Source organism: Oncorhynchus clarkii, chromosome 9, assembly GCF_045791955.1.
Source record: "Oncorhynchus clarkii lewisi isolate Uvic-CL-2024 chromosome 9, UVic_Ocla_1.0, whole genome shotgun sequence".
Taxonomy (NCBI): Eukaryota; Metazoa; Chordata; class Actinopteri; order Salmoniformes; family Salmonidae; genus Oncorhynchus; species Oncorhynchus clarkii.
Genome location: NC_092155.1, coordinates 65256679 through 65278648, shown reverse-complemented (window position 1 = coordinate 65278648; position 21970 = coordinate 65256679). Strand labels below are relative to the sequence as shown.

At 41.0% G+C, this 21970-nt stretch overlaps 1 protein-coding gene across 1 annotated transcript; it reads right to left on the bottom strand.

Moving 5' to 3' along the window:
* Positions 1–4497: 4497 nt before the first annotated feature.
* On the bottom strand, positions 4498–16430 carry LOC139416753 (zinc finger protein 217-like). Its single transcript, XM_071165794.1, has 5 exons — positions 16198–16430; positions 13443–14870; positions 8903–9028; positions 6564–8069; positions 4498–6365 (listed from the first exon to the last, which is right to left on the bottom strand). Exons 2-5 carry the CDS (start codon positions 14731–14733, stop codon positions 6265–6267), a joined length of 3024 nt encoding a protein of 1007 aa, XP_071021895.1. The 5' UTR covers positions 14734–14870; positions 16198–16430; the 3' UTR covers positions 4498–6264.
* Between the last annotated feature and the right edge of the window lie 5540 nt (positions 16431–21970).

Below are 21970 nucleotides of genomic sequence, written 5' to 3'. Positions count from 1 at the left end.
GCACTGGCTCTGGGGAACAAACAGCAAACAGATGTGGTGTACTCAAAAATAAGGGGAAAAAACTGTTTAAAGTGTTCAATGTGGTGGAGACTGTCCCTTGTAATTTAGTGTTGACAGAATGCACAATTTTGATACGCTTTTTCAGTCTCTCTTCCTTTTCTCATGATTCTGATGCTAGGCCAGGGACAGTCAATGGTGTGCTATTGTATGGTTTCTCAATCTAAAGTACACAACCCATTGACGGTATACAATGTACAACCATCTTAACATAGGAATACACCACCAATCTACACAATTGTATACACTGTTTACATTTACTGATGGCCAAAATACTTCGACCCTTTTATTACCCAAAACATGTCACCCTGCATCAACACATCCCTGATAACAGACACAAATCAAAGATGTGCAGGTAAGCTTTCCTGCACCAGTCTATCAGAATCATTGATTGTATAAAGATGAGAATGTACAGCATCCACACAGCACAGAAACACCACCTACCTCCGTGTTGCTGCACTCGAGTTTGTATACACTGCCCTCTGGCGTTTACTTGCAGTTAAGACATTATCCAGACAATGAACGAACCAAAGTACAGGTAACTGCCAAAATAAAGGAAACACCAACATACAATCAAATCCAATTTTATTGGTCATATACACATGGGTAGCAGATGTTAATGCGAGTGTAGTAAAATGTTTGTGCTTCTAGTCCTGACAGTGCAGTAATATCTAACAAGTAATCTAACAATTCCGCCACAACTACCTAATACACACAAATCTAAAAGGGGTGAATGAGAATATGTACATTTAAATATATGGATGAGCGATGGCCAAGCGGCATAGGCAAGGTGCAATAGATGGTATAAAATACAGTACATACATATATTAGTAATGCAAGATAAACATTATTAAAGTGGCATTATTTAAAGTGGCATTGTTTAAAGTGACTAGTGATCCATTTATTAAAGTGGCCAGTGTTGGGTCTCTGTGTAGGCAGCAGACTCTGAGTTAGTGATTACTGTTTAGCAGTCTGATGGCCTTCCTGTGACATCGGGTGATGTAGGTGTCATGGAGGGCAGGTAGTTTGCCCCTGATGAGGCATTGTGCAGACCGCACCACCCTCTGGAGAGCCTTGCAGTTGATGGCGGTGTAATTGCCGTACCAGGCTGTGATACAGCCCGACAGGATGCTCTCGATTGTGCGTCTGTAAAAGTTTGTCAGGGTTTTGGGTGACATGCCAAATTTCTACAGCCTCCTGAGGTTGAAGAGGCGCTGTTGTGCCTTCTTTACCACACTGTCTGTGTGGGTGGACCATTTCAGTTTGTCTGTGATGTGTACGCCGAGGAACTTAAAACTTTACACCTTCTCCACTGCTGTCCCTTCGTTGTGGATAGGGGGGGTGCTCCCTCTGCTGTTTCCTGAAGTCCACAATCATCTCCTTTGTTTTGTTAATGTTGAGTGGGAGGTTGTTTTCCTGACACCACACTCACGAGTGCCCTCACCTTCTCCCTGTAGGTTGTCTCGTCGTTGTTGGTAATCAAGCCCACTGTAGTGTCGTCTGCAAACTTGATGATTGAGTTGGAGGCGTGCATAGCCACGCAGTCGTGGGTGAACAGGGAGTACAGGAGGGGGCTGAGCACGCACCCTTGTGGGGCCCCAGTGTTGAGGGTCAGAGAAGAGGTTGTTTTCTACCTTCACTACCTGGGGGCGGCCCGTCAGGAAGTCCAGGACCCAATTGCACAGGGTGGGGTTGAGACCCAGGGCCTCCAGCTTGATGATGAGCTTGGAGTGTACTATTGACTATGTAGTCAATGCACAGCATTCTTACATAGGTATTCCTCTTGTCCAGATGAGATAGGGCAGAGTGCAGTGTGATGGCAATTCCATCGTCTGTGGACCTGTTGGGGCGGAATGCAAACTGAAGTGGGTCTAGGGTGCACTTCATGATTACAGACGTGAGTGCTACGGGGCGGTTGTCATTTAGTTCAGTTATCTTTGCCTTCTTGGGTACAGGAACAATGGTGGCCATCTTGAAGCATGTGGGGACGGCATTCTGGGATAGGGAGAGATTGAATAGGTCCGTAAACACACCAGCCAACTGGTCTGCGCATGCCTTAATAGGGCATTGGTTCACCACAAGCCAGAACAGTTTCAATGCACCTTGGAATAGATTCTACAAGTGTCTACAACTCTGTCAGGATGTAACACCATTCCATAATTTGGTGTTTCGTTGATGGTGGTGGAAAACGCAGTCTCAGGCGTCGCTCTTCTCCCCTAAGTCTTCATTTGGGTTGAGATCTGGTGACTGAGACAGCCATGGTATATGGTTTACATAGTTATGCTCATCAAACCATTTAGTGACCACTCTTCCCCTGTGGATGGGAGCATTGTCATCCTATGAAGGCATAGGCATGGTAGCAAAAATAATTACATTAATCATAGTATGTTAATTGCGTACTTAACTCAGAAGTAACACCTATGTGGAAGCACTCACTTTCAATATACTTTGTATCCCTCGTTTACTCAAGTGTTTCCATTGTTTTGGCAGTTACAGTGCCTTGCGAAAGTATTCGGCCCCCTTGAACTTTGCAACCTTTTGCCACATTTCAGGCTTCAAACAAAGATATAAAACTGTATTTTTTTGTGAAGAATCAACAAGTGGGACACAATCATGAAGTGGAACGACATTTATTGGATATTTCAAACTTTTTTAACAAATCAAAAACTGAAAAATTGGGCGTGCAAAATTATTCAGCCCCTTTACTTTCAGTGCAGCAAACACTCTCCAGAAGTTCAGTGAGGATCTCTGAATGATCCAATGTTGACCTAAATGACTAATGATGATAAATACAATCCACCTGTGTGTAATCAAGTCTCCGTATAAATGCACCTGCACTGTGATAGTCTCAGAGGTCTGTTAAAAGCGCAGAGAGCATCATGAAGAACAAGGAACACACCAGGCAGGTCCGAGATACTGTTGTGAAGAAGTTTAAAGCGGGATTTGGATACAAAAATATTTCCCAAGCTTTAAACATCCCAAGGAGCACTGTGCAAGCGATAATATTGAAATGGAAGGAGTATCAGACCACTGCAAATCTACCAAGACCTGGCCGTCCCTCTAAACTTTCAGCTCATACAAGGAGAAGACTGATCAGAGATGCAGCCAAGAGGCCCATGATCACTCTGGATGAACTGCAGAGATCTACAGCTGAGGTGGGAGACTCTGTCCATAGGACAACAATCAGTCGTATATTGCACAAATCTGGCCTTTATGGAAGAGTGGCAAGAAGAAAGCCATTTCTTAAAGATATCCATAAAAAGTGTTGTTTAAAGTTTGCCACAAGCCACCTGGGAGACACACCAAACATGTGGAAGAAGGTGCTCTGGTCAGATGAAACCAAAATTGAACTTTTTGGCAACAATGCAAAACGTTATGTTTGGCGTAAAAGCAACACAGCTGAACACACCATCCCCACTGTCAAACATGGTGGTGGCAGCATCATGGTTTGGGCCTGATTTTCTTCAGCAGGGACAGGGAAGATGGTTAAAATTGCTGGGAAGATGGATGGAGCCAAATACAGGACCATTCTGGAAGAAAACCTGATGGAGTCTGCAAAAGACCTGAGACTGGGACGGAGATTTGTCTTCCAACAAGACAATGATCCAAAACATAAAGCAAAATCTACAATGGAATGGTTCAAAAATAAATATATCCAGGTGTTAGAATGGCCAAGTCAAAGTCCAGACCTGAATCCAATCGAGAATCTGTGGAAAGAACTGAAAACTGCTGTTCACAAATGCTCTCCATCCAACCTCACTGAGCTCGAGCTGTTTTACAAGGAGGAATGGGAAAAAATGTCAGTCTCTCGATGTGCAAAACTGATAGAGACATACCCCAAGCGACTTACAGCTGTAATCGCAGCAAAAGGTGGCGCTACAAAGTATTAACTTAAGGGGGCTGAATAATTTTGCACGCCCAATTTTTCAGTTTTTGATTTGTTAAAAAAGTTTGAAATATCCAATAAATGTCGTTCCACTTCATGATTGTGTCCCACTTGTTGTTGATTCTTCACAAAAAAAATACAGTTTTATATCTTTATGTTTGAAGCCTGAAATGTGGCAAAAGGTCGCAAAGTTCAAGGGGGTCGAATACTTTCGCAAGGCACTGTACCTGTACATGGACTAAGATGTAACAGAAGATATGGCAATTTCTCAACACTGTACACGATGTATAAAATGTATGACAAATTAAAACACTATGCTCATGTAAACAATTACAAAAATTATACACATTTTCAAAAATGTCAAATCATTTATACATCAATTGCAGTGACATTTAACCAACATTTTTCATTTCTGCAGACTGAAGGTCTGAGTGTGAATGTTTATTGGATCCCTCTACTCAAGACAACAATTACACTTGATCTAAGTCAAAAGACCAAACAATGAGATCACAACATAGAAAAGTGAACACTGAAGAAAAAAATGAATGCATGTATTGACATGGCTATCATTTATTAGGCAAACGTAAACCACACTGGGTGAAATCATTGTATAAAGTACTGTAGAGCAGCATAGGCAGACATAGCATCGCATCTCAAATCGGAGTAAATTCAACTAACCAGGTTAAGAGAAGTATCCGTCACAATAATTACCTAGGCTAATACATAAACCAAACTTAGATTTAAATGATAACTTAATAACCATTTGCTTATGAAAGCAGGAAAGGAGAAGTCTGAAACTGTCCATTTCCAGTGACGAAAAAAAAATAAGTCCTAAAAGTTGTTTCAAGGTTACATAAACAGGAAGGTGGTAGGCCTATAGTAAGACTTGGAAAGATACCTGTAGACATTTTCAAACAGCACAAACAAATATTATAACACTACTCGTCTATGCCCCAAATGTCATTGACTCATGGTGATAGTCATACAACTCTAGAGCGATATATTTTTACATTACACACACACACACACACACACACACACACACACACACACAGAGAGAGCGAAAACAAAAAATGTACAGAAATAAATAACACCTTAATTATAACAGCAAAATATGAAATAACAGAGGTCTGGTGTGCCCAAATTGCTTGAAAAATTCAGAACGCTTCCTACACCATGTGCATTAATTTGTAACAGTTAATGCATAAATTAAGTAGAATCATAGAGCCCAAATTGAGTTCTGAAACCTGAGACAATTGTTTTTTCAGTGTACAATGTTGAGCTATTCCTGCAGTAAGGCTTTCACTCTGCTCTCCCTGACTTATATACAGAATCAACAAGTAGTAGACCACAGCTTCAGAAAGACCTGCGACAAAGCAGGCAGACAAGTTAACACAATCCAACCTGAGGCAAAAGACTATCTTAAGATCCTGCATAACATGAACAGAGTCCTGAATACCGTTTGGAAAAACAGTCGATCTAAAAAAAGAAACATCTGAACAGTATTCGTGCGTACAAAAACTGGAATCTCTCAGATATTCGGTCCATGTTTTACCACTGTTACAGCATAGTCGGTTGTGAGGAATCCATAGGCAGAACAGAACAAGCAGCCTTTTCTATGTACATTTCACATAATACCCAGTAGCAGGAATCCCTGGCTTCAGGCTCTGATCATGTTTATCCAGTGAATAACTACTATTTATAAGCACAGACATGTTGCTCCCAACTCTCAAATATGCACTGGCTCAATAGTAGACATGATAGCTACTGCAGCTTCATATCATCACACAAATAACTGCCTACTATGAGCGTCAACAGTCTATAAATTGAGTTTGAGGCAAGATACGTCAACATACAGCTTTTGTTTTGTAAACTAAGAACTCAAGCTGTAGGTCAGATAAAACCCTACCCAACATCAGTGCTTTGACAAAAACATGGTCCTTTGATTGCTGACTGTATGTCATATTAGACAGACCAGCGTATTAATAAACAAAAAGGTAACTTCCTCTTAACACTTCTCATTTACACGTTTTATCTAGTGCAACAATAACAATATGATATTCAAACAGTCATTTGTCAACTACCTTAACTGTTATATTAGATGGATGTGTATAGAGCAGTGGGGGTAGGTCATTTATGGGTCAGGCCTTTCCTCCAGGTAAACTCTCAAAAGATGATTGTAGCATGAACTTCTCAGTGTATTTGAAACCTACGGAAGGCTATCAAATGTATTCTATTTATCTCAACACAAAACTTAAGACAAAGTTACTTACAACATGGCTGGTGAAGTCAACCAGAACAATAGCCTACCATTAGAACAGTTAAGCCCTTTCGTCAGTGGGTCCACTGCATTCATTACTGATGGGTCTGGAATAGGCTCTCCTCTGTAGCATACTAGCTGGGTAGAGTAATGGCCTACTCCCTAGGAAGAGGAGAAGGACAATATTAGGAGTAACCCTAAAGTAAGTTTGATACAAACCGTAATAATGGCAATATGATATAGCTGTCCAACTCTAATATGGAACCCCACGACATTTACAACTACACTAACATCAAGAAAATGGGATGAATTCATTTCAAACGTGTAGAAAATACATAGGATAAAGCTTTTAGCTCATACCTCTTGGGTTTGTCTGCACTCCATGACTGGGGTTAGCCACAGTGGGATGGTAGAGGGAGGCCAGGTCACTGGGGGTGTAGGAACGGAGGATGTTGATCATATTCCAGTCAGTCTCCATGCTGCTGCTGCTTGCAGAGGCTGGAGGGTTGGACGCTTTGACTGGGGCATAGGCTTGCAGCCTGTGAGAGGGAGAGGCTACATCTCTTCCTGAGGGAAGCAGTCTGTTGTACCTGTCCTCCATCCTAAAGCCAGTATCAACAGTGTCCGTTTCCCTTCCGGGGAGCACAGAGAATCTCTGCCTCTTACTGGAAGGTTCACCACCAAAGTCCATTGGGGGAAGACTACCGAACCGGCTGGAGAGGCATAGCCTGGCAGCATCTGAGGGCCAGATTACAACACTACCGCTCCTCACAGGACCGCTTCTTAAGCCGCTTGCCACTCTGCTGTCCGATGGGCTCTGCCTCGGTCTCTCCATTACAGGTTTGCTATATTTTCTACCATTGGCGTTGGATTGTTCTGCTGGCTCTGTAAAACTGGATTGGCCCTGGCTGGTGGTAGGCGGCATCATCATCATCCTGTACCGCTGATTGTCCAGGCCCAGGGCTCCCATCGCCTTCCGGGGTTCATTGATGAGAGACTGTTTAGGCCCATGAGGGTTGGAGGGGTGAGTCTTTCCTGTACGTTTTCCAGGAGACTGAGGGTTTGGGGATTTGGTCCGGCGAGGGTGTCTCCGATCTACAAGAGGCAGCAGGGTGACATCTTTGCCCTCAAGGGCAGGGGGGCAGCCAGTATAACGCTTCAGTTTTAGACTTCTGTTCTTCTTAGTTATGTCAGACTTCTCCTTGTGAAGCAGCTTCTTGTGCATGAGCAGGACCTCTGGGTACATAGTGCTGAAGGCACAGGACAAACAGGCATTGGAAATCAACACATCCCTTGGTATTAGGGTGGCGGAGATGGAAAGTGAAACTTTTAAGGACAAATTTAATGGTGCGCTGAAGCCCTCATTTATTTCCTTTCCTTCCATCTTCAGGTTAACAGGTACGGGGTGTTTTGTCTCCTGTCCTTCCATCTTCAGGTTAACAGGTACGGGGTGTTTTGTCTCCTGTCCTTCCATCTTCAGGTTAACAGGTACGGGGCATTTTATGTGTGCAGAAGAAGAGTGAGCAGCCGTAGAAATCAATTTCCCATACTCAGCATTCACTTGAGCAAGTGGGCTGGCAATCTTGACACCGATGCTATTAAATCTATCCTCTGGTTTCATAATGGCACAAGGTTTGGTTGCAGGCCTGACATTGGGAGTTGGCCACAGTTTGGATCGGTTGGGGACCCGTTTGTCGTCTCTGTTTCTGGCAAATTCTTTCTCACTGGGAGATGGCACAGATATCACAGGCTTATTGGGGATGTCAGTGTAAGGTTTGTCCTTGTGACGTCTATCTAAGTGATATCTCAGTGAGGTTTTCTGGGCTGCAGCATAGTCACAGTATATACATTTGTATGGTTTTTCACCTGAAAGAAAATAATTGCATAAGCATAATATGATCATAACAGCAAATACAGTCTTCAGATGAATTAAATGCTGAAAGTACTATATACAGAAAACAGGGGTGTAACGGTTTGGTGCGTATTGCGGTTTTGGGGTCACGGTACGGTTAACGGGAAAATTAAACCCCCAACAGTTACTGTAGTTCATTTCTGTTTATTCCTGATTCCATCTTTGTTCATGTAATGCCTGATGAGAGCACAATCAGGAATACCAACATTTCACTTTGCATTTTCTTAAATGATTACTCATCAACACTACTAAAATAAAGTGCAACATGTGTATGAAATCAATATGCAAAAATTGTTCAGAAATTGTATAGGCCTATGCTGTTTTCTTACAAAAGAACAGAACTAGTTCCTGGTTGCGCCTCAAAAGGACAGCCTGAAATACAGCAATTAAGATTGTAATTTTTATTACAAAGCGATTTACTCAAGAGGCATACAACGCAGCTTCGGAATAGCCTATAAGCCTAGTGTTTACTTAATTTTGTATGTATTCATTCGGGTTCACAGTGCGGACCACATCGAGGTCCCATTACCGAACGGTTCAGTACAGTTACACCTCTAGCACTCAGAGTAAGCCCATCCAACTTCATGTTAAACCTTAGACCCAAATAACAGCTATAAATCTCAACTTACATTTCCCAATTGTGCAGCCTATTTCAAGTTCCAATGTCACATGCACAAGTACAGTGAAATGCCTTTCTTGCAAGCTCCAACCCCAACAATGCAGTAATCAATATCCATGTAGCACTAAAAATAACAAATCAGGCTTCCCAGCATTACATAATGTTTACCTGTATGGGTCCTGAGGTGAATGTTGAGGTAATAGCTGGAACGGAATGTCTTGCCACAGTAACTACACTCCCTGGAGGACACAAGATGTTTCACCTTCATTTGATCAAATCCATCTTCACTTTTATCTGTAGAGAAAACAAAAACAGGAGATTGCGTCATGTGAAGAAATCAAAAAGTCTACTTTCAAAAACTTGTGTGAAGCAAGTGGATTTGCATAACCTGTAAATGACCAGTAGAGGGAACCGTTGAAAATAAATGGCCATTTACAGGTTTTTCCCAATTTTTACACACTAAAACTTGCCCATGAGGGACAACGACCCAAACCTGTAACTCATTTACCAGAAGCATACACCAAATTGGAATAGTACTGGCACATGTTGTGTCTTACACTGAGATTGCAATTTTACAACCATTTGGCAAAACAACACAATTATCTTTGGCACGACCTTCACAACTAAAATCTTGTGTGCAAGTGAAAAGCAACACTGTTCAACAAGCTAAGCTCAATTACCAATTGATCACTTTTACACTTCACAGGTAGAGGTGGGGGTAGGTGTAGAGGTGTAGGAAAATCAGGAACAAGGAGAGTAATCTCTGACGAAATTCAGGCAAATGTGGTTTGACCTTGGGAGAGACTGGGCAGAGAGTGCAGGCCAATCTGAGCCGCTTCACCGTAGCATCTATTATCTGGACGTTCCAAAATGAGAATAGGTCCAATGTCTCCAGTACATAAACTCAGCAAAAAAATAAACGTCCTCTTACTGTCAACAGCGTTAATTTTCAGCCAACTTAACATGTGTAAATATTTGTATGAACATAAGACTCAACAACAGACAAACTGAACAAGTTTCACAGACGTGACTAAAATAAATGGAATAATGTGTCCCTGAACAAAGGAGGGTCAAAGTCAAAAGTAACAGTCAGTATCTGTTACTAGAATGTGGCCACCAGCTGCATTAAGTTCTTGCTTTGAGATGTTGCCTCACTCTTCCACCAGGCACCTGCAAGTTCCCGCGCATTTCTGGGGGGAATGGCCCTAGCCATCACCCTCCGATCCAACAGGTCCCAGACGTGCTCAATGGGATTTCGATTTGGGCTCGTTGTTGGCCATGGCAGAACACTGACATTCCTGTCTTGCAGGAAATCATGAGGGAGGATGTCGTCTTCCCTGTAACGCACAGCGTTGAGATTGCCTGCAATGACAACAAGCTCAGTCCAATGATGCTGTGACACACCGCCCCAGACCATGACACACCCTCCAGCTCCAAATTGATGCCGCTCCAGAGTACAGGTCTCGGTGTAACGCTCATTCCTTCAACGATAAACGCGAATCTGACCATCACCCCTGGTGAGACAAAACCGCGACTCGTCAGTAAAGAGCACTTTTTGCCAGTCCTGTCTGGTCCAGCGACAGGGGGTGTGTGCCCATATGAGACGTTGCTGCCGGTGATGTCTGGTGAGAACCTGCCTTACAACAGGCCTACAAGCCCTCAGTCCAGCCTCTCTCAGCCTATAGCGGACCGTCTGAGCCCTGATGTTCGGATGTACCGATCCTGTGCAGGTGTTGTTACACGTGGTCTGCCACTGCAAGGACGATCAGCTGTCCGTCCTGTCTCCCTGTAGCGCTGTCTTAGGCGTCTCACAGTACGGACATTGCCATTTAATGCCCTGGCCACATCTGCAGTCCTCTTGCCTCCTTGCAGCATGCCTAAGGGGACCCTGGGCATCTTTCTTTAGGCGTTTTTCAGTAGAAAGGCCTCTTTAGTTTTCATAACTGTGACCTTAATTGCCTACCATCTGTAAGCTGTTAGTGTCTTAACGACCGTTCCACAGGTGCATGTTCATTAATTGTTTATGGTTCATTGAACAAGCATGGAAACCGTGTTTAACTTCTCTAGGCTAGGGGGCAGCATTTGGAATTTTGGATGAAAAGCATGCCCAAATTAAACTGCTTGCTACTCAGGCCCAGAAGATATATGCATATAATTGGTAGATTTGGATAGAAAACACTCTAAAGTTCCCAAAACTGTTACAATAGTGTGTGAGTAAAACAGAACTGATTTGGCAGGCGAAAACCTGAGAAAAATCCATCCAGGAAGTAGGATTATTTTTTGTTTTGTAGTTTTCTATTCAATACCATTACAGTATCCATTGACTTAGGACTCAAATTGCAGTTCCTATGCCTTCCACTAGATGTCAACAGTCTTCAGAAAAATTTCAGGCTTGTATTCTGAAAAATGAGGGAGTGAGAGCAGTCTGAATGAGTGGACCCTGCAGTGTCACAGAGCTTTTTCATGTGTGCGACCGAGAGAGTGCCTTTCTTGTTAACCTTTTATATCGACGACGTTATTCCACCATAATTTGCAAATAAATTCATAAAAAAATCCTACAATGTGATTTTCTGGATTTTTTTTTCTCCTTTTGTCTGTCATAGTTGAAGTGTACCTATGATGAAAATTACAGGCCTCTCATCTTTTTAAGTGGGAGAACTTGCACAATTGGTGGCTGACTAAATACTTTTTTGCCCCACTCTAACAAATTATTAGTCTTTACACTGAAATAGGTTCTGATAGTAGTAGTGATGCACCGATATTACATTTTTGGCCGAAACCGATATCCAATATTTTCCTTGCCAAAAAAACATTACTGATAACCAATATTTAAGATTTTAGCAGCCTTAAGCATTCTAGTACAGTTAAATAGTTAACACACACACACACGGACGCAGAGGTCTAAGGCACTGCATCTCAGCTCAAGAGGCATCACTACAGTCCCTGATTCGAATCCGGGCTCTCTCACATCCGGCCGTGATTGGGAGTCCCATAGGGCGGCACACAATTGGCCCAGCGTCGTCCGGGGCGTCATTGTAAATAAGAATTTGTTCTTAACTGACTTGCCTAGTTAAATAAAGGTTACACACACTACACTGATCAAAAACTATTTTTGTTGGCATTTACGTATGTACCCATTACCAGTAAAACGTAATCAAAACCGATTTCTTTCACTTACTTGCTGTGCTGTTTCGTTGTTCAGTTTCATTTTCAAATCAGGATTTCTATGGAACACCGTTTGTGTCTTTGCGTGTCAAAAAAGATACACGTCAAATAACACGACATAATCCATTTCAGTAGCTATAGTTAGCGAGCTAACTATATAGCTAGGTGTCATCTAAAATAACCCTAATTTATAAGTTCTTATTTGATTAATGGTGGCCGGACCCATCTATGTGAAGCTAGCCACAATAAGGATTAGCCACAATAGTGGATTTGCGGTTAGCCTTCAAAAGTGAAGTGTGGCATAATTGTACTATATGTATTCATCTGCATCACTGTCAATGACACACTTATTTTAAAGGCAAACTGTAAATTCCACTATTGTGCCTAATCCTTATTGTGGCTAGCTTCACAACACATAACCCGGTCTGGTTGTGCCTCACTAGCCAGATGAAGCTAGTTGACTGCTTATAACTTTAGCTTTGGGCAACAGGGTTAAGTAGCTGGCTAGCTATTTAAGTAAAAATTCAATAGGCAAACAAGTGGCAACCTTGCTAATACTTACAAGGATTCCTAAATCATTGCTAAGAATAATGAAAATGACTGCAGTTTTGACCGGTCATTGTTTTCAGGCTGGTTATATTGGTGCTAGCTAGGTACCAAGCTAAAGCTAGCTACCCCCGAAGTTGCAGTCAAACAAATAATGCTTTATTACCAACGCGGTATTGTAAAAGTCATTCGTAGCCGGTGTTTGCCGACTTTTGTACAGCTTTGACAGTGCTACTCTTATCTTTTGTGACAAGCAAAGACGCAAACGGCATTCCATAGTATGTATATCGTGACGCTAATAGCAGTGACACTATTACTGTGTAACTCCGGTACGGCAACATCTGAAAAATAGTACACATGCTAGTGTGCACCGGTGCTTGACCAGTCGACGAAAGCAAACATCACCCACGGTTGATTGTCAAGGGCAATGAATTCCATTATCTTGGAGTTAGTGGATTTCGCCTTTGAGTTGTCTCGCTGAATTTTCCTTACTCTTTCAAATGACTGCTCGATCCACACAGCAGACATTGTGTGGGCTAGGTTTGGAATGCTGTGTTGCACGTGTTGCGCAAAATTTACGTGGCGTTATTACGTAACCTACAACTAAACATCGAACCGATACCGATGATGGCATTTTTAGCTAATATTGGCTGATTCAGAAATGTTCACCGATATATTGTGCATCCCTAGACAGTGTGTTGAATATGTTACAGTGTGATCTTGGTTGTCACTAAGTTAGATTCATTTGATGATTTTTTTCTCATTTGTATGCAGTTTCATTTTGAGCAGGGAGTACATGATGTTGATTTCTGTGTTTCATTTTGGAAGATGTCTGTGGGGTTTGGGGAAATTGACTAACTGTTGTGTGTTCAGAGTTTTGAGTACCAGAGATGTAGTTTCAGCAAACGTGTGTTAACAATTGGGAAAAACTGTAAATCCACCTTTCCTCATTAGAAAACAAATGTTTGTTTCTTAAACATTAAGATGCTGTATTTACCTGAAAATAAGGCATCTCCTTGTGCTCCGTCATCTGACCCTTCTTCAGACCCCTCTTCTTTGGGGGACCCTGCTCTGGAGAGCTTGCCATCAATGAAGGCGGTGGGGCTCTCCGCCTCACCCCTCTCCCTCTTGTGCACCCTGGAGTGGAGAACAAGCTGGTGGTACGTCCTGAATGTCCTCCCACAGTCCTCACAGTGCGTCGGCTTGTCATTTCGACATGACTTCTGATCAGGTTCTGGTGATGGGGTCTCTCCAGCAGTCTGTCTGGATCTCAGTTCTCTACTCAAGTTGTCTTTAACACACTTGTCACCTTCTTGGCCTTCTGACCAGATGTTTGTCAGTTCTTTATCTGAGCCAGAGTCCTCGTTGTTAGAGCTGTGGTCTTGGATTAGGCCTAGATCTTTAGCCATACTTGGACAAACTGCTATCTTTCCCTTGGTGGCAAGTTGCCAGGCCTGATAGGTGTTGAAAGGGTCTAGTTGGGCAATCCCCCTAGAAGATCTCTCTGGTATACTACTTTCCTCAGAGAGGGGGCGAAGGTTGAGTACCTGTAAAAAACCTTGTTGACTGAGGGGATCTTCCTGTCTATCCTTCTCTCTGTTTTCATCAGCCTCTAATTCTTTACTATGTACTTTGCTGTGTTCCACCAAATGGTGTTTATCGGGAAAAAAGAAGCCACAGGTAAAGCACATTTTGTAAGGGGTGATTACAGGCTCTGGGACTTGGTCTTGGATGACTTCATTGATAATAACTGGACCATCCAGGTTCTGCTGGGCCTTACCCTTATGGAACCTCATATGGTTCCTGAGAAACCAGGGTTCTTTGAACCGCCGGCCACAAAAGTTACAGTGAAATGTGAAAGAGTCCTTGTGTGTCCTCATGTGGCTCTCCAGCTCACTGGCACCCTCTGTGGCCTGATCACACACAACGCAGCTAAATACCACCTCCTTCACAGATGGCAACCTGGGTTTGGACCGGGCCCTCTCACCTGGGATCAAGAACTCTGCCTCCACACGCAGAACTGTCGTTTCGAACAGTGTTGTGGGGTGCTGGGTCAGGACGTGTGGGCCCAGGTCATCTTGGTGTGTGAAGGTCTGGTCACAAAACACACAGTCCAGGACTTCCAGCAGGCTTCCCTTGGGCTGAGCCTCAGCTTTGTTAGTGATGGTGGCACTGTGAGGAGTCATGCTGGAGCCAGACCCTGGCATGCTAGCACCACTACTAATATTTAGAATGTCTTGTCCAAGTCCATCTGGACTTTCCACATATGGCAACAGGTGAGTTGGCATTTCCTAAAAAGTTGTGCAATTGATCTATATACTTAAGTATTCTATAAGTAATGAGTTACTGGATGACGTTTCTGAATATCAATGTGGAAGATTGTCAGTGATTCATCCAGGGGAGTTAGGTCTTCGTAGGTAGATTCCTGTAAAACACAAAATAACAAGGAAAAGGTTAGGCTAATGTAGTATCATCATGGAACAGTGCTATCCGGGGATCCTTGGGACATCCCTACCCTAAATCCTAACCCCTACCCTTAACCATTTTACATTTCAACTTCAATGGGGTAGGGACATCCCAAGGATCCCAGAGAGCACAGACCTATCATTATGGCAAGGTGAGGCCTATGAATGCTAAAAGGCACCAAGCTACCTCAAATAACAAGGAAATTGAGTTCTCAAATTGAAACTGAATATGAGATTTCCTCTTAGCATATAGTACTGTGAAGAATGCATAATTTTATTGCACATGGCTACATATTTAACACATCATTTGACAGTTTGCCATTAATGCAAAGCCTTGGCTTGTGGTTATATTTTTAGCAGTTGGATAAAATGTGGAATAAATGGACAAACTAGATACATGAATACATCCTAATTAAAATTATGGCATTGCATAAACAGTTTGATAGTCTCTACAAACAGCTTGTAATTTAAATGAAATCATTAAATATTTGTTTAACTATTTTGGTTTCCACTTCCATACTGAAATAGCAGAATGCGTTCATTCTTTGTTCAACAAGCCAAGACAAGATGACCTGTGTTGGCAATCAGTGGAAGTTGTCGACTAAGGAAGTGTCATCAAACATGATGAGAAAATAATATAGTCTTAAAATATTAGGATTCTCTGTGACCCATCCCAGTCAGCCACCTATTTTTATATAAGATAGTAAAGTAGCACGTTATTTGACTGATGTTTAATCAGCTTTGCAAACAGGTCTCCAATTTGTTATCCAACACATGCAACGTGATAAAAGACAAATGAGCCACTCGTCGAGTTAATCCAAAGGTTATGAATCTGTAATGCAAGCCAAATTAGAAGGCTAATATGTGAAGGCTTAAAGTACATAGCTAGCTAGTAATTAATGTCCCACATAAAAATAAATCGTGCTTTTCTATTGGATTATTTTCAATATAGTTAGAACTCAATACAGTCACTTCTGTAACTCATTCTGCTACATCCTACTAACGTTAGCCAGTTAACCACTGATAGACACGGGGACAGCAACTTCCTATCAAACATTGCGAAATTCAGCAAATTAGCTTTCTAGCTAGCCAAGCACGGAAATTCCTAATTTAACATGCACAAAGACATAGTTAATGGGAGAAAGATAGGAAATGAAACATATCCTAATTAACCATCATTTGAGTTCATCTTACGAAATAGTTTAATAACATTAGCTAATTTAGTTAGCTAGCAATCAATCAATACGCTCGTTTTATATAAACTGCAGATAACTCACCAATACCTACCAATTCAGGCTTTCCAGGTAAACGTTCAATTAATCGAAATTATATATCTAAGTGAAATAAACTGCGTGTTACATCCTGTCGCTAAACTAGCCAATTCATGAATAATAGCAGCTAGCCAAATTGGTTCACCTTGCTACAATTTTCGGTCATATTGTTCTTACTCAATGTTTGCAAGTCGCTATGTGGAGCTGTTGAATTGTGAGGCGCGCGCTCAACGAATCGGGGACAGAAGTAGAGCGTGCACTACAGCCCCAAAAGCGAAACAGGGACAACAGTCACGTGGTCGCAATTTTTGACAAAGTAAATAATTGTATAAAGTAAAATGTATAATACAATGTAACATAATTACATAATAAACAATAGTGGGGCACACACATATGTATCTATTGCACACACATATTTATCTCTTATGAAATCAAGGTAACAGAACGTCTGTAGATCTATTACAAAACACAAGAACAATAACAAGGTGGACTGCCCTCATTGTAATGGCGGTTGTGTCATGCGGATGGTTAGTCACCTATTGAGTTGGTCTGAAAGTTAGAGGACAGGCCTAGATAAGATTATTGGCTATTTGTTGAAAGATAACAGTGTGATTCTATTCTGTATATGGGATGGTACACATTTGGTTGTATCCTACATAATTTCCCATTTGAGACAGTCACAGTTAGTCAGCAAATAGGCCTAAATAAAATAGCAATGTTATATGAACTTTGTTCTAAGCAAAAGTCTCAACGCCATGTTGTTCAGACAAAGAGTTGACTTTTACATGTCTCTCACTCCACTTCCCATTGCAACAGAACAGAGCACCGTGTGGAGAGGGGGGATGGGGACCTGCAACTCACAGCTACATGTGGGATGATGTGCTATGCAGCAACAGGTCACTGTGTGTTTCCAGCATTGAATGATAGCCTTATAGCTTTGTATTTATATCAAATTTTCACTGCAAAAGTAATTAGGCTATTCAACCCTTTTTTCTTGTTTGAGATACACATTTGAATGTTTTTTGGAAATCAGGTTATATTTTAGTTTTGGTCAGATGTAGACTATGGAAACTCAAAAAGTGTTCAAATTATGATTTTGAATACTTGTCCTATTGTAAGACACCAAAATGTTCAGAAATAACCATGATAATTCAATCCATAGCGTACCATAGCCTACAATGCAACCATGAAATACTGGGATCTACTGAATGGAAAATGAAAAATCTATGAAGTGAACTAACATACATTCTATTCAAGGTGAGCTAGGAAAAAACTTGATTTCTACATGTATTTACTAATAATCAATGTAAAGTTAAGACCAATATTTTATTCTTTCTTAGTACAATTGATCACATTTCCTCCTCTTTTCATCAGAGTACATGCATGTCAAAGCAACTGCTTCACCCCTCCCCCACCCCAGCTCCTCTGACAGCTGGCAATAGCATGGATCTCATTGTGGTTCCACTTTCAATTATTATGCCATTGACTACTCTATTCACAATGTGCTTTTTCACAGAAAGTATGTATAAGTACTACTTTACCTCATGAATACTCACCCTTCTTGATTTTGTGATGGCTCAAGATAGTCAGGAAACCCAAACACAATCACACTGTCTCTGGATGTTGGATGTTAACCCCACCCTAACCCTCCTCTTTCTACTAGCTTAGGTAAACAACTCTTGAGTGATAAAGGTTCTATGTTACAGCTTTGTTAGTTTTAGTTCATTTAGAGACTTGATGATTAATGAACAACGAGCTCTAGATAGTTTTACTTGCATTGCTGGTTAGACTTAAAACAATTATTACATCACAGAATTATATAGAATAAGATCTCCTTGTTTTTCATTGGCATGATAGTCAACAAAATAGACATTGAGATGAATATGAGAGACTGAAAAACAGCTACTACCTCAAGGCCATCAGACTGTTGAACAGCCACCACTAACATTGAGTGGCTGCTGCCAACATACTGACTCAACTCCAGCCACTTAAATAATAGAAAAATGAATGTAAAAATGTATCACTAGCCACTTTAAACAATGCCACTTAATATAATGTTTACATACCCTACATTACTCATATCATATGTATATACTGTACTCTATACCATCTACTGCATCTTGCCATCTTTATGTAATACATGTATCACTAGCCACTTTAAACAATGCCACTTTTATATGTTTACATACCCTACATTACTCATCTCATATGTATATACTGTTCTCTATACCATCTACTGCATCTTACCTATGCCGTTCTGTACCATCTCTCATTCATATATGTTTATGTACATATCCTTCATCCCTTTACACTTGTGTGTATAAGGTAGTTCTTGTGAAATTGTTCGGTTAGATTACTCGTTGATTATTACTGCATTGTCAGAACTAGAAGCACAAGCATTTCGCAACACTCGCATTAACATCTGCTAACCATGTGTATGTGACAAATATAATGTTGATTTGATTTGATGTCCAATGAAGAAGGCATTCATCACACCAGACTGAACCATTCTTTAAAAAAATTAATGTTCTCAATGAAACCCATCCCCAACTGTTGAGGGTGAAGAACAGTGAACAAATCCACATGGACTGCTGTCAGCAGGCATTTGCCAAAACATCTCCAGCAACTGGCTGAAACGTTGCCATGTACAGTAGCTCCACCCAGCCTGCATGTTGAACCCAGAAAGAACCCAGAACACACAGGCAATTGTGTGGAGCACCACCACAGCCATTTGGGACATGTCCAACTCCCTCTGTTGTCTACAGAGAAGGTTATAGCAAACACCAAGAAAATGTCCCCAGGAGGTATTCTGGTCTCTGAGTGACATGATTTTGATGTCTCAATAACCCACCAGGCTTGTGTCAGAAACATGAATTTAGGCTACATAATACATCAATGTCAGAAATAAAACCTGTTATGGGAGAAACAAACTCACAGAGCAGTCATATCTTTCTGGCACCATAGATACATTAATATTGTGTTGACAGCCAAATAGATTTCCAGTGTCATGTTTATATTCAAATTAAGTTTTGATCATAGTTTCATGTGATCATTGCTTTATTTATTTGGCCTATGTAAATGTCTTGAACTGAACATATGGCCAAGGAGGGGATTCTATTCTTCACCAACATATTGCTTATTGTTGAATAAAGAAGCAATACTGTACCTATTTTACTTTAAGTGTATAAAACAACATTTGGTTATTTGTAGTCTTTTTTATGTCCTTGCTTTATCCTGAGTTCCTGTCATACAAACAAGTCTAGAATGTTAATCAAAGGCACCACATGTGACACACACGGTGGCCTCCCGCTCATTTCTCATTGTTCCCTGGCCACAAAGGCTTCGTGAAAAGCTAGCAATCTGGAATGGCAGTATAATGTCTGATACTGATGAGCGATCTAAACATGAAATTCCATAGCTAGTCCTGGTGCATAACTTGTTGCTTACAGCTTGTATTGTCCGATGATCCTATGATTCAGTCAATAGTTCATGGAGCAATAAAGCACACGTCTGCCTCTGATTTGAGTTGCAAGAAGACACAAAAGAACATATGCCAAGAATATATCGTATTGGCAACACAAAATAAGTACAATACACTATTGTTTGTATTAACAGACATTTAGAATAGAATAGAATCAAATAAAAAAGAATAACTAACATTTTTCCCAAAAGTGAACTTAAATGAATTGTTATATTTCAGGTCATTGGTATATTATTAAAGCTAATATCAGCCTCTATTCTACAAAATAAGAAAACAAAACAATTTGTATTACAGAGTAGGTGAGAAAAGTGTGCATATAATTTTTAACATATTAGCAAAACAAATAATTATTTTGTATTCAACCCGCAGCTCTGGTATGTGATGGAGGGATGGATGCATGAGTCAGGTCGTCCTCACAGACTATTATGCAAGTAGACTTGATCTTGTCTGAATGTGTCAGCAACAGCTGACTGCATTGTTCCCTTCCAGATTCATGGATCAACTTTATAACCATACTGCTGCTCCGTCTGAAAGACGTTTTCATCATCAATTGTAGGCATTTAAGAAGGATAAACATTCTTGCAACCTAAGGTACAATATTTCTTATAGTTGTAATATTCTAATCTGGTCAAGATCAAGATTTGTTATATTCTACACCTGCTTCATAGAGACATTTTTATTTTGTGTTGACAGTCGTCTTCTAACGCATTCGCTGCTCGGAAATACAGTTATTCTTTCCTGTATTGCAGTATACACCCAAAACACATTTCCTTATGAATGTCATGTATTTATGTTATATTCATTGGAATATGGACCTTCGATTGATCACTTTAATCTGCAAAGCCAGAAAGAACTTGATATTATAAGAGGATGCGTCCCATAGATTTACACTACTAAGAACTGGGAAAGTTATTACACTTCATGAGCTTTAAGGTCAACAGCAATCTAAATAAGGTTGTTAGCCATGTCTACCCAGCCCCTCAAACCAACAAGATCAGCAACTCAACTCAAAAGAATTTCACAAAATACATGACAAAAACACCCTCCGGTGCAACACCCCTAAAGAGTGCCTCTGTTCGTCTGAATACATCTGAATACTGAATACTATACATCCACATAATGCTCAATTGCCTGCTGATAAAGACTTGACAATGCAGTATATCAGTTAGTTTAACATCATCTGGTGATTGGATATTGCCATTAAACGTATTGCAAGGCCTGGGAATATGTTGTGTCTTCATTGGTCCTTGTAATGTGATCCCCCATGCCTCCCTGTGTGCATGGTGCTGGAGAGCAGAGCAACACAGCGCTGCATAGCCTTGACAAACATTAGTGCTGACAGCAGCCCTCCCCAGTCCCCATAGGCCTCCCAAGCAGCCCACTGGTCCCTTGGCTCCCCTACCCCCTCTTGGTACTCGGCGCTGTGTGGTCTGCATTCATTCACACACTCACACTTACTGTCCTGTGATCAACTGAACTAGCATGGTCATAGATTATCGCCTCTGGAGGAGGATGACAGTTTCTTAACTAGGATATATTATGGTTAAATCTTCTTATTGCACAACGTTCAAACTGGTTTCTAGCCATGTTGCTATGCTGCACCCTTCTTGTCTTCTGCAGAAGCACCTCAACAATTATGGAGTGTAGGAACATTCTACCTGTTGTAGTGGCATAGTGATTCACTATGAATATGACTATGAAACATCTGGCATTAGACATATTCCAGAGTGTTTATACTGCCACCAAAGTGAAGTCAAAGTAAGTTCAGATGTATCAGTCAGTGAATGCATTATCATAAAGTCTATCACTCTTCATAACTGTCTGTCTGATTTGAACTCATTCGTCAAAGCAAATTTTTTGAAAAAGGCCCTCCACAAAATGAGGGTCTTTTGCATCCCCTTTGATATCTTAAGTAGAAATTGTGGGCCAATATAGAAGTTTAAAAGCATATTATATTAATTGAAGTACCCTTTAATATAGACCACATGGATAATTCAATCATTCAGATTTTGTATATGAATAAAGGCTTGCAAAAGTGCCAAAATATCCACACTTTGACATGTCCCTCCATGCACCCTCTATGACTTCTAGGAAGATTTTAATCTACTTAACCCCTACATTTCTCCAAGTTTTGACCATCATTGTAAAGACCTAGTTTTTTGTTGCTTTAACAAATGCTTATTTATTTAATGTAATTAGAGATTAATTTATGTCTGTCCCTCATTTTACGGTCAACCTTGTTACGTGAACTGAACTCTGGTTTCAGAAGTTGTTTTTCAAAAGAAACATTGAACATCTAAAAGTCAAA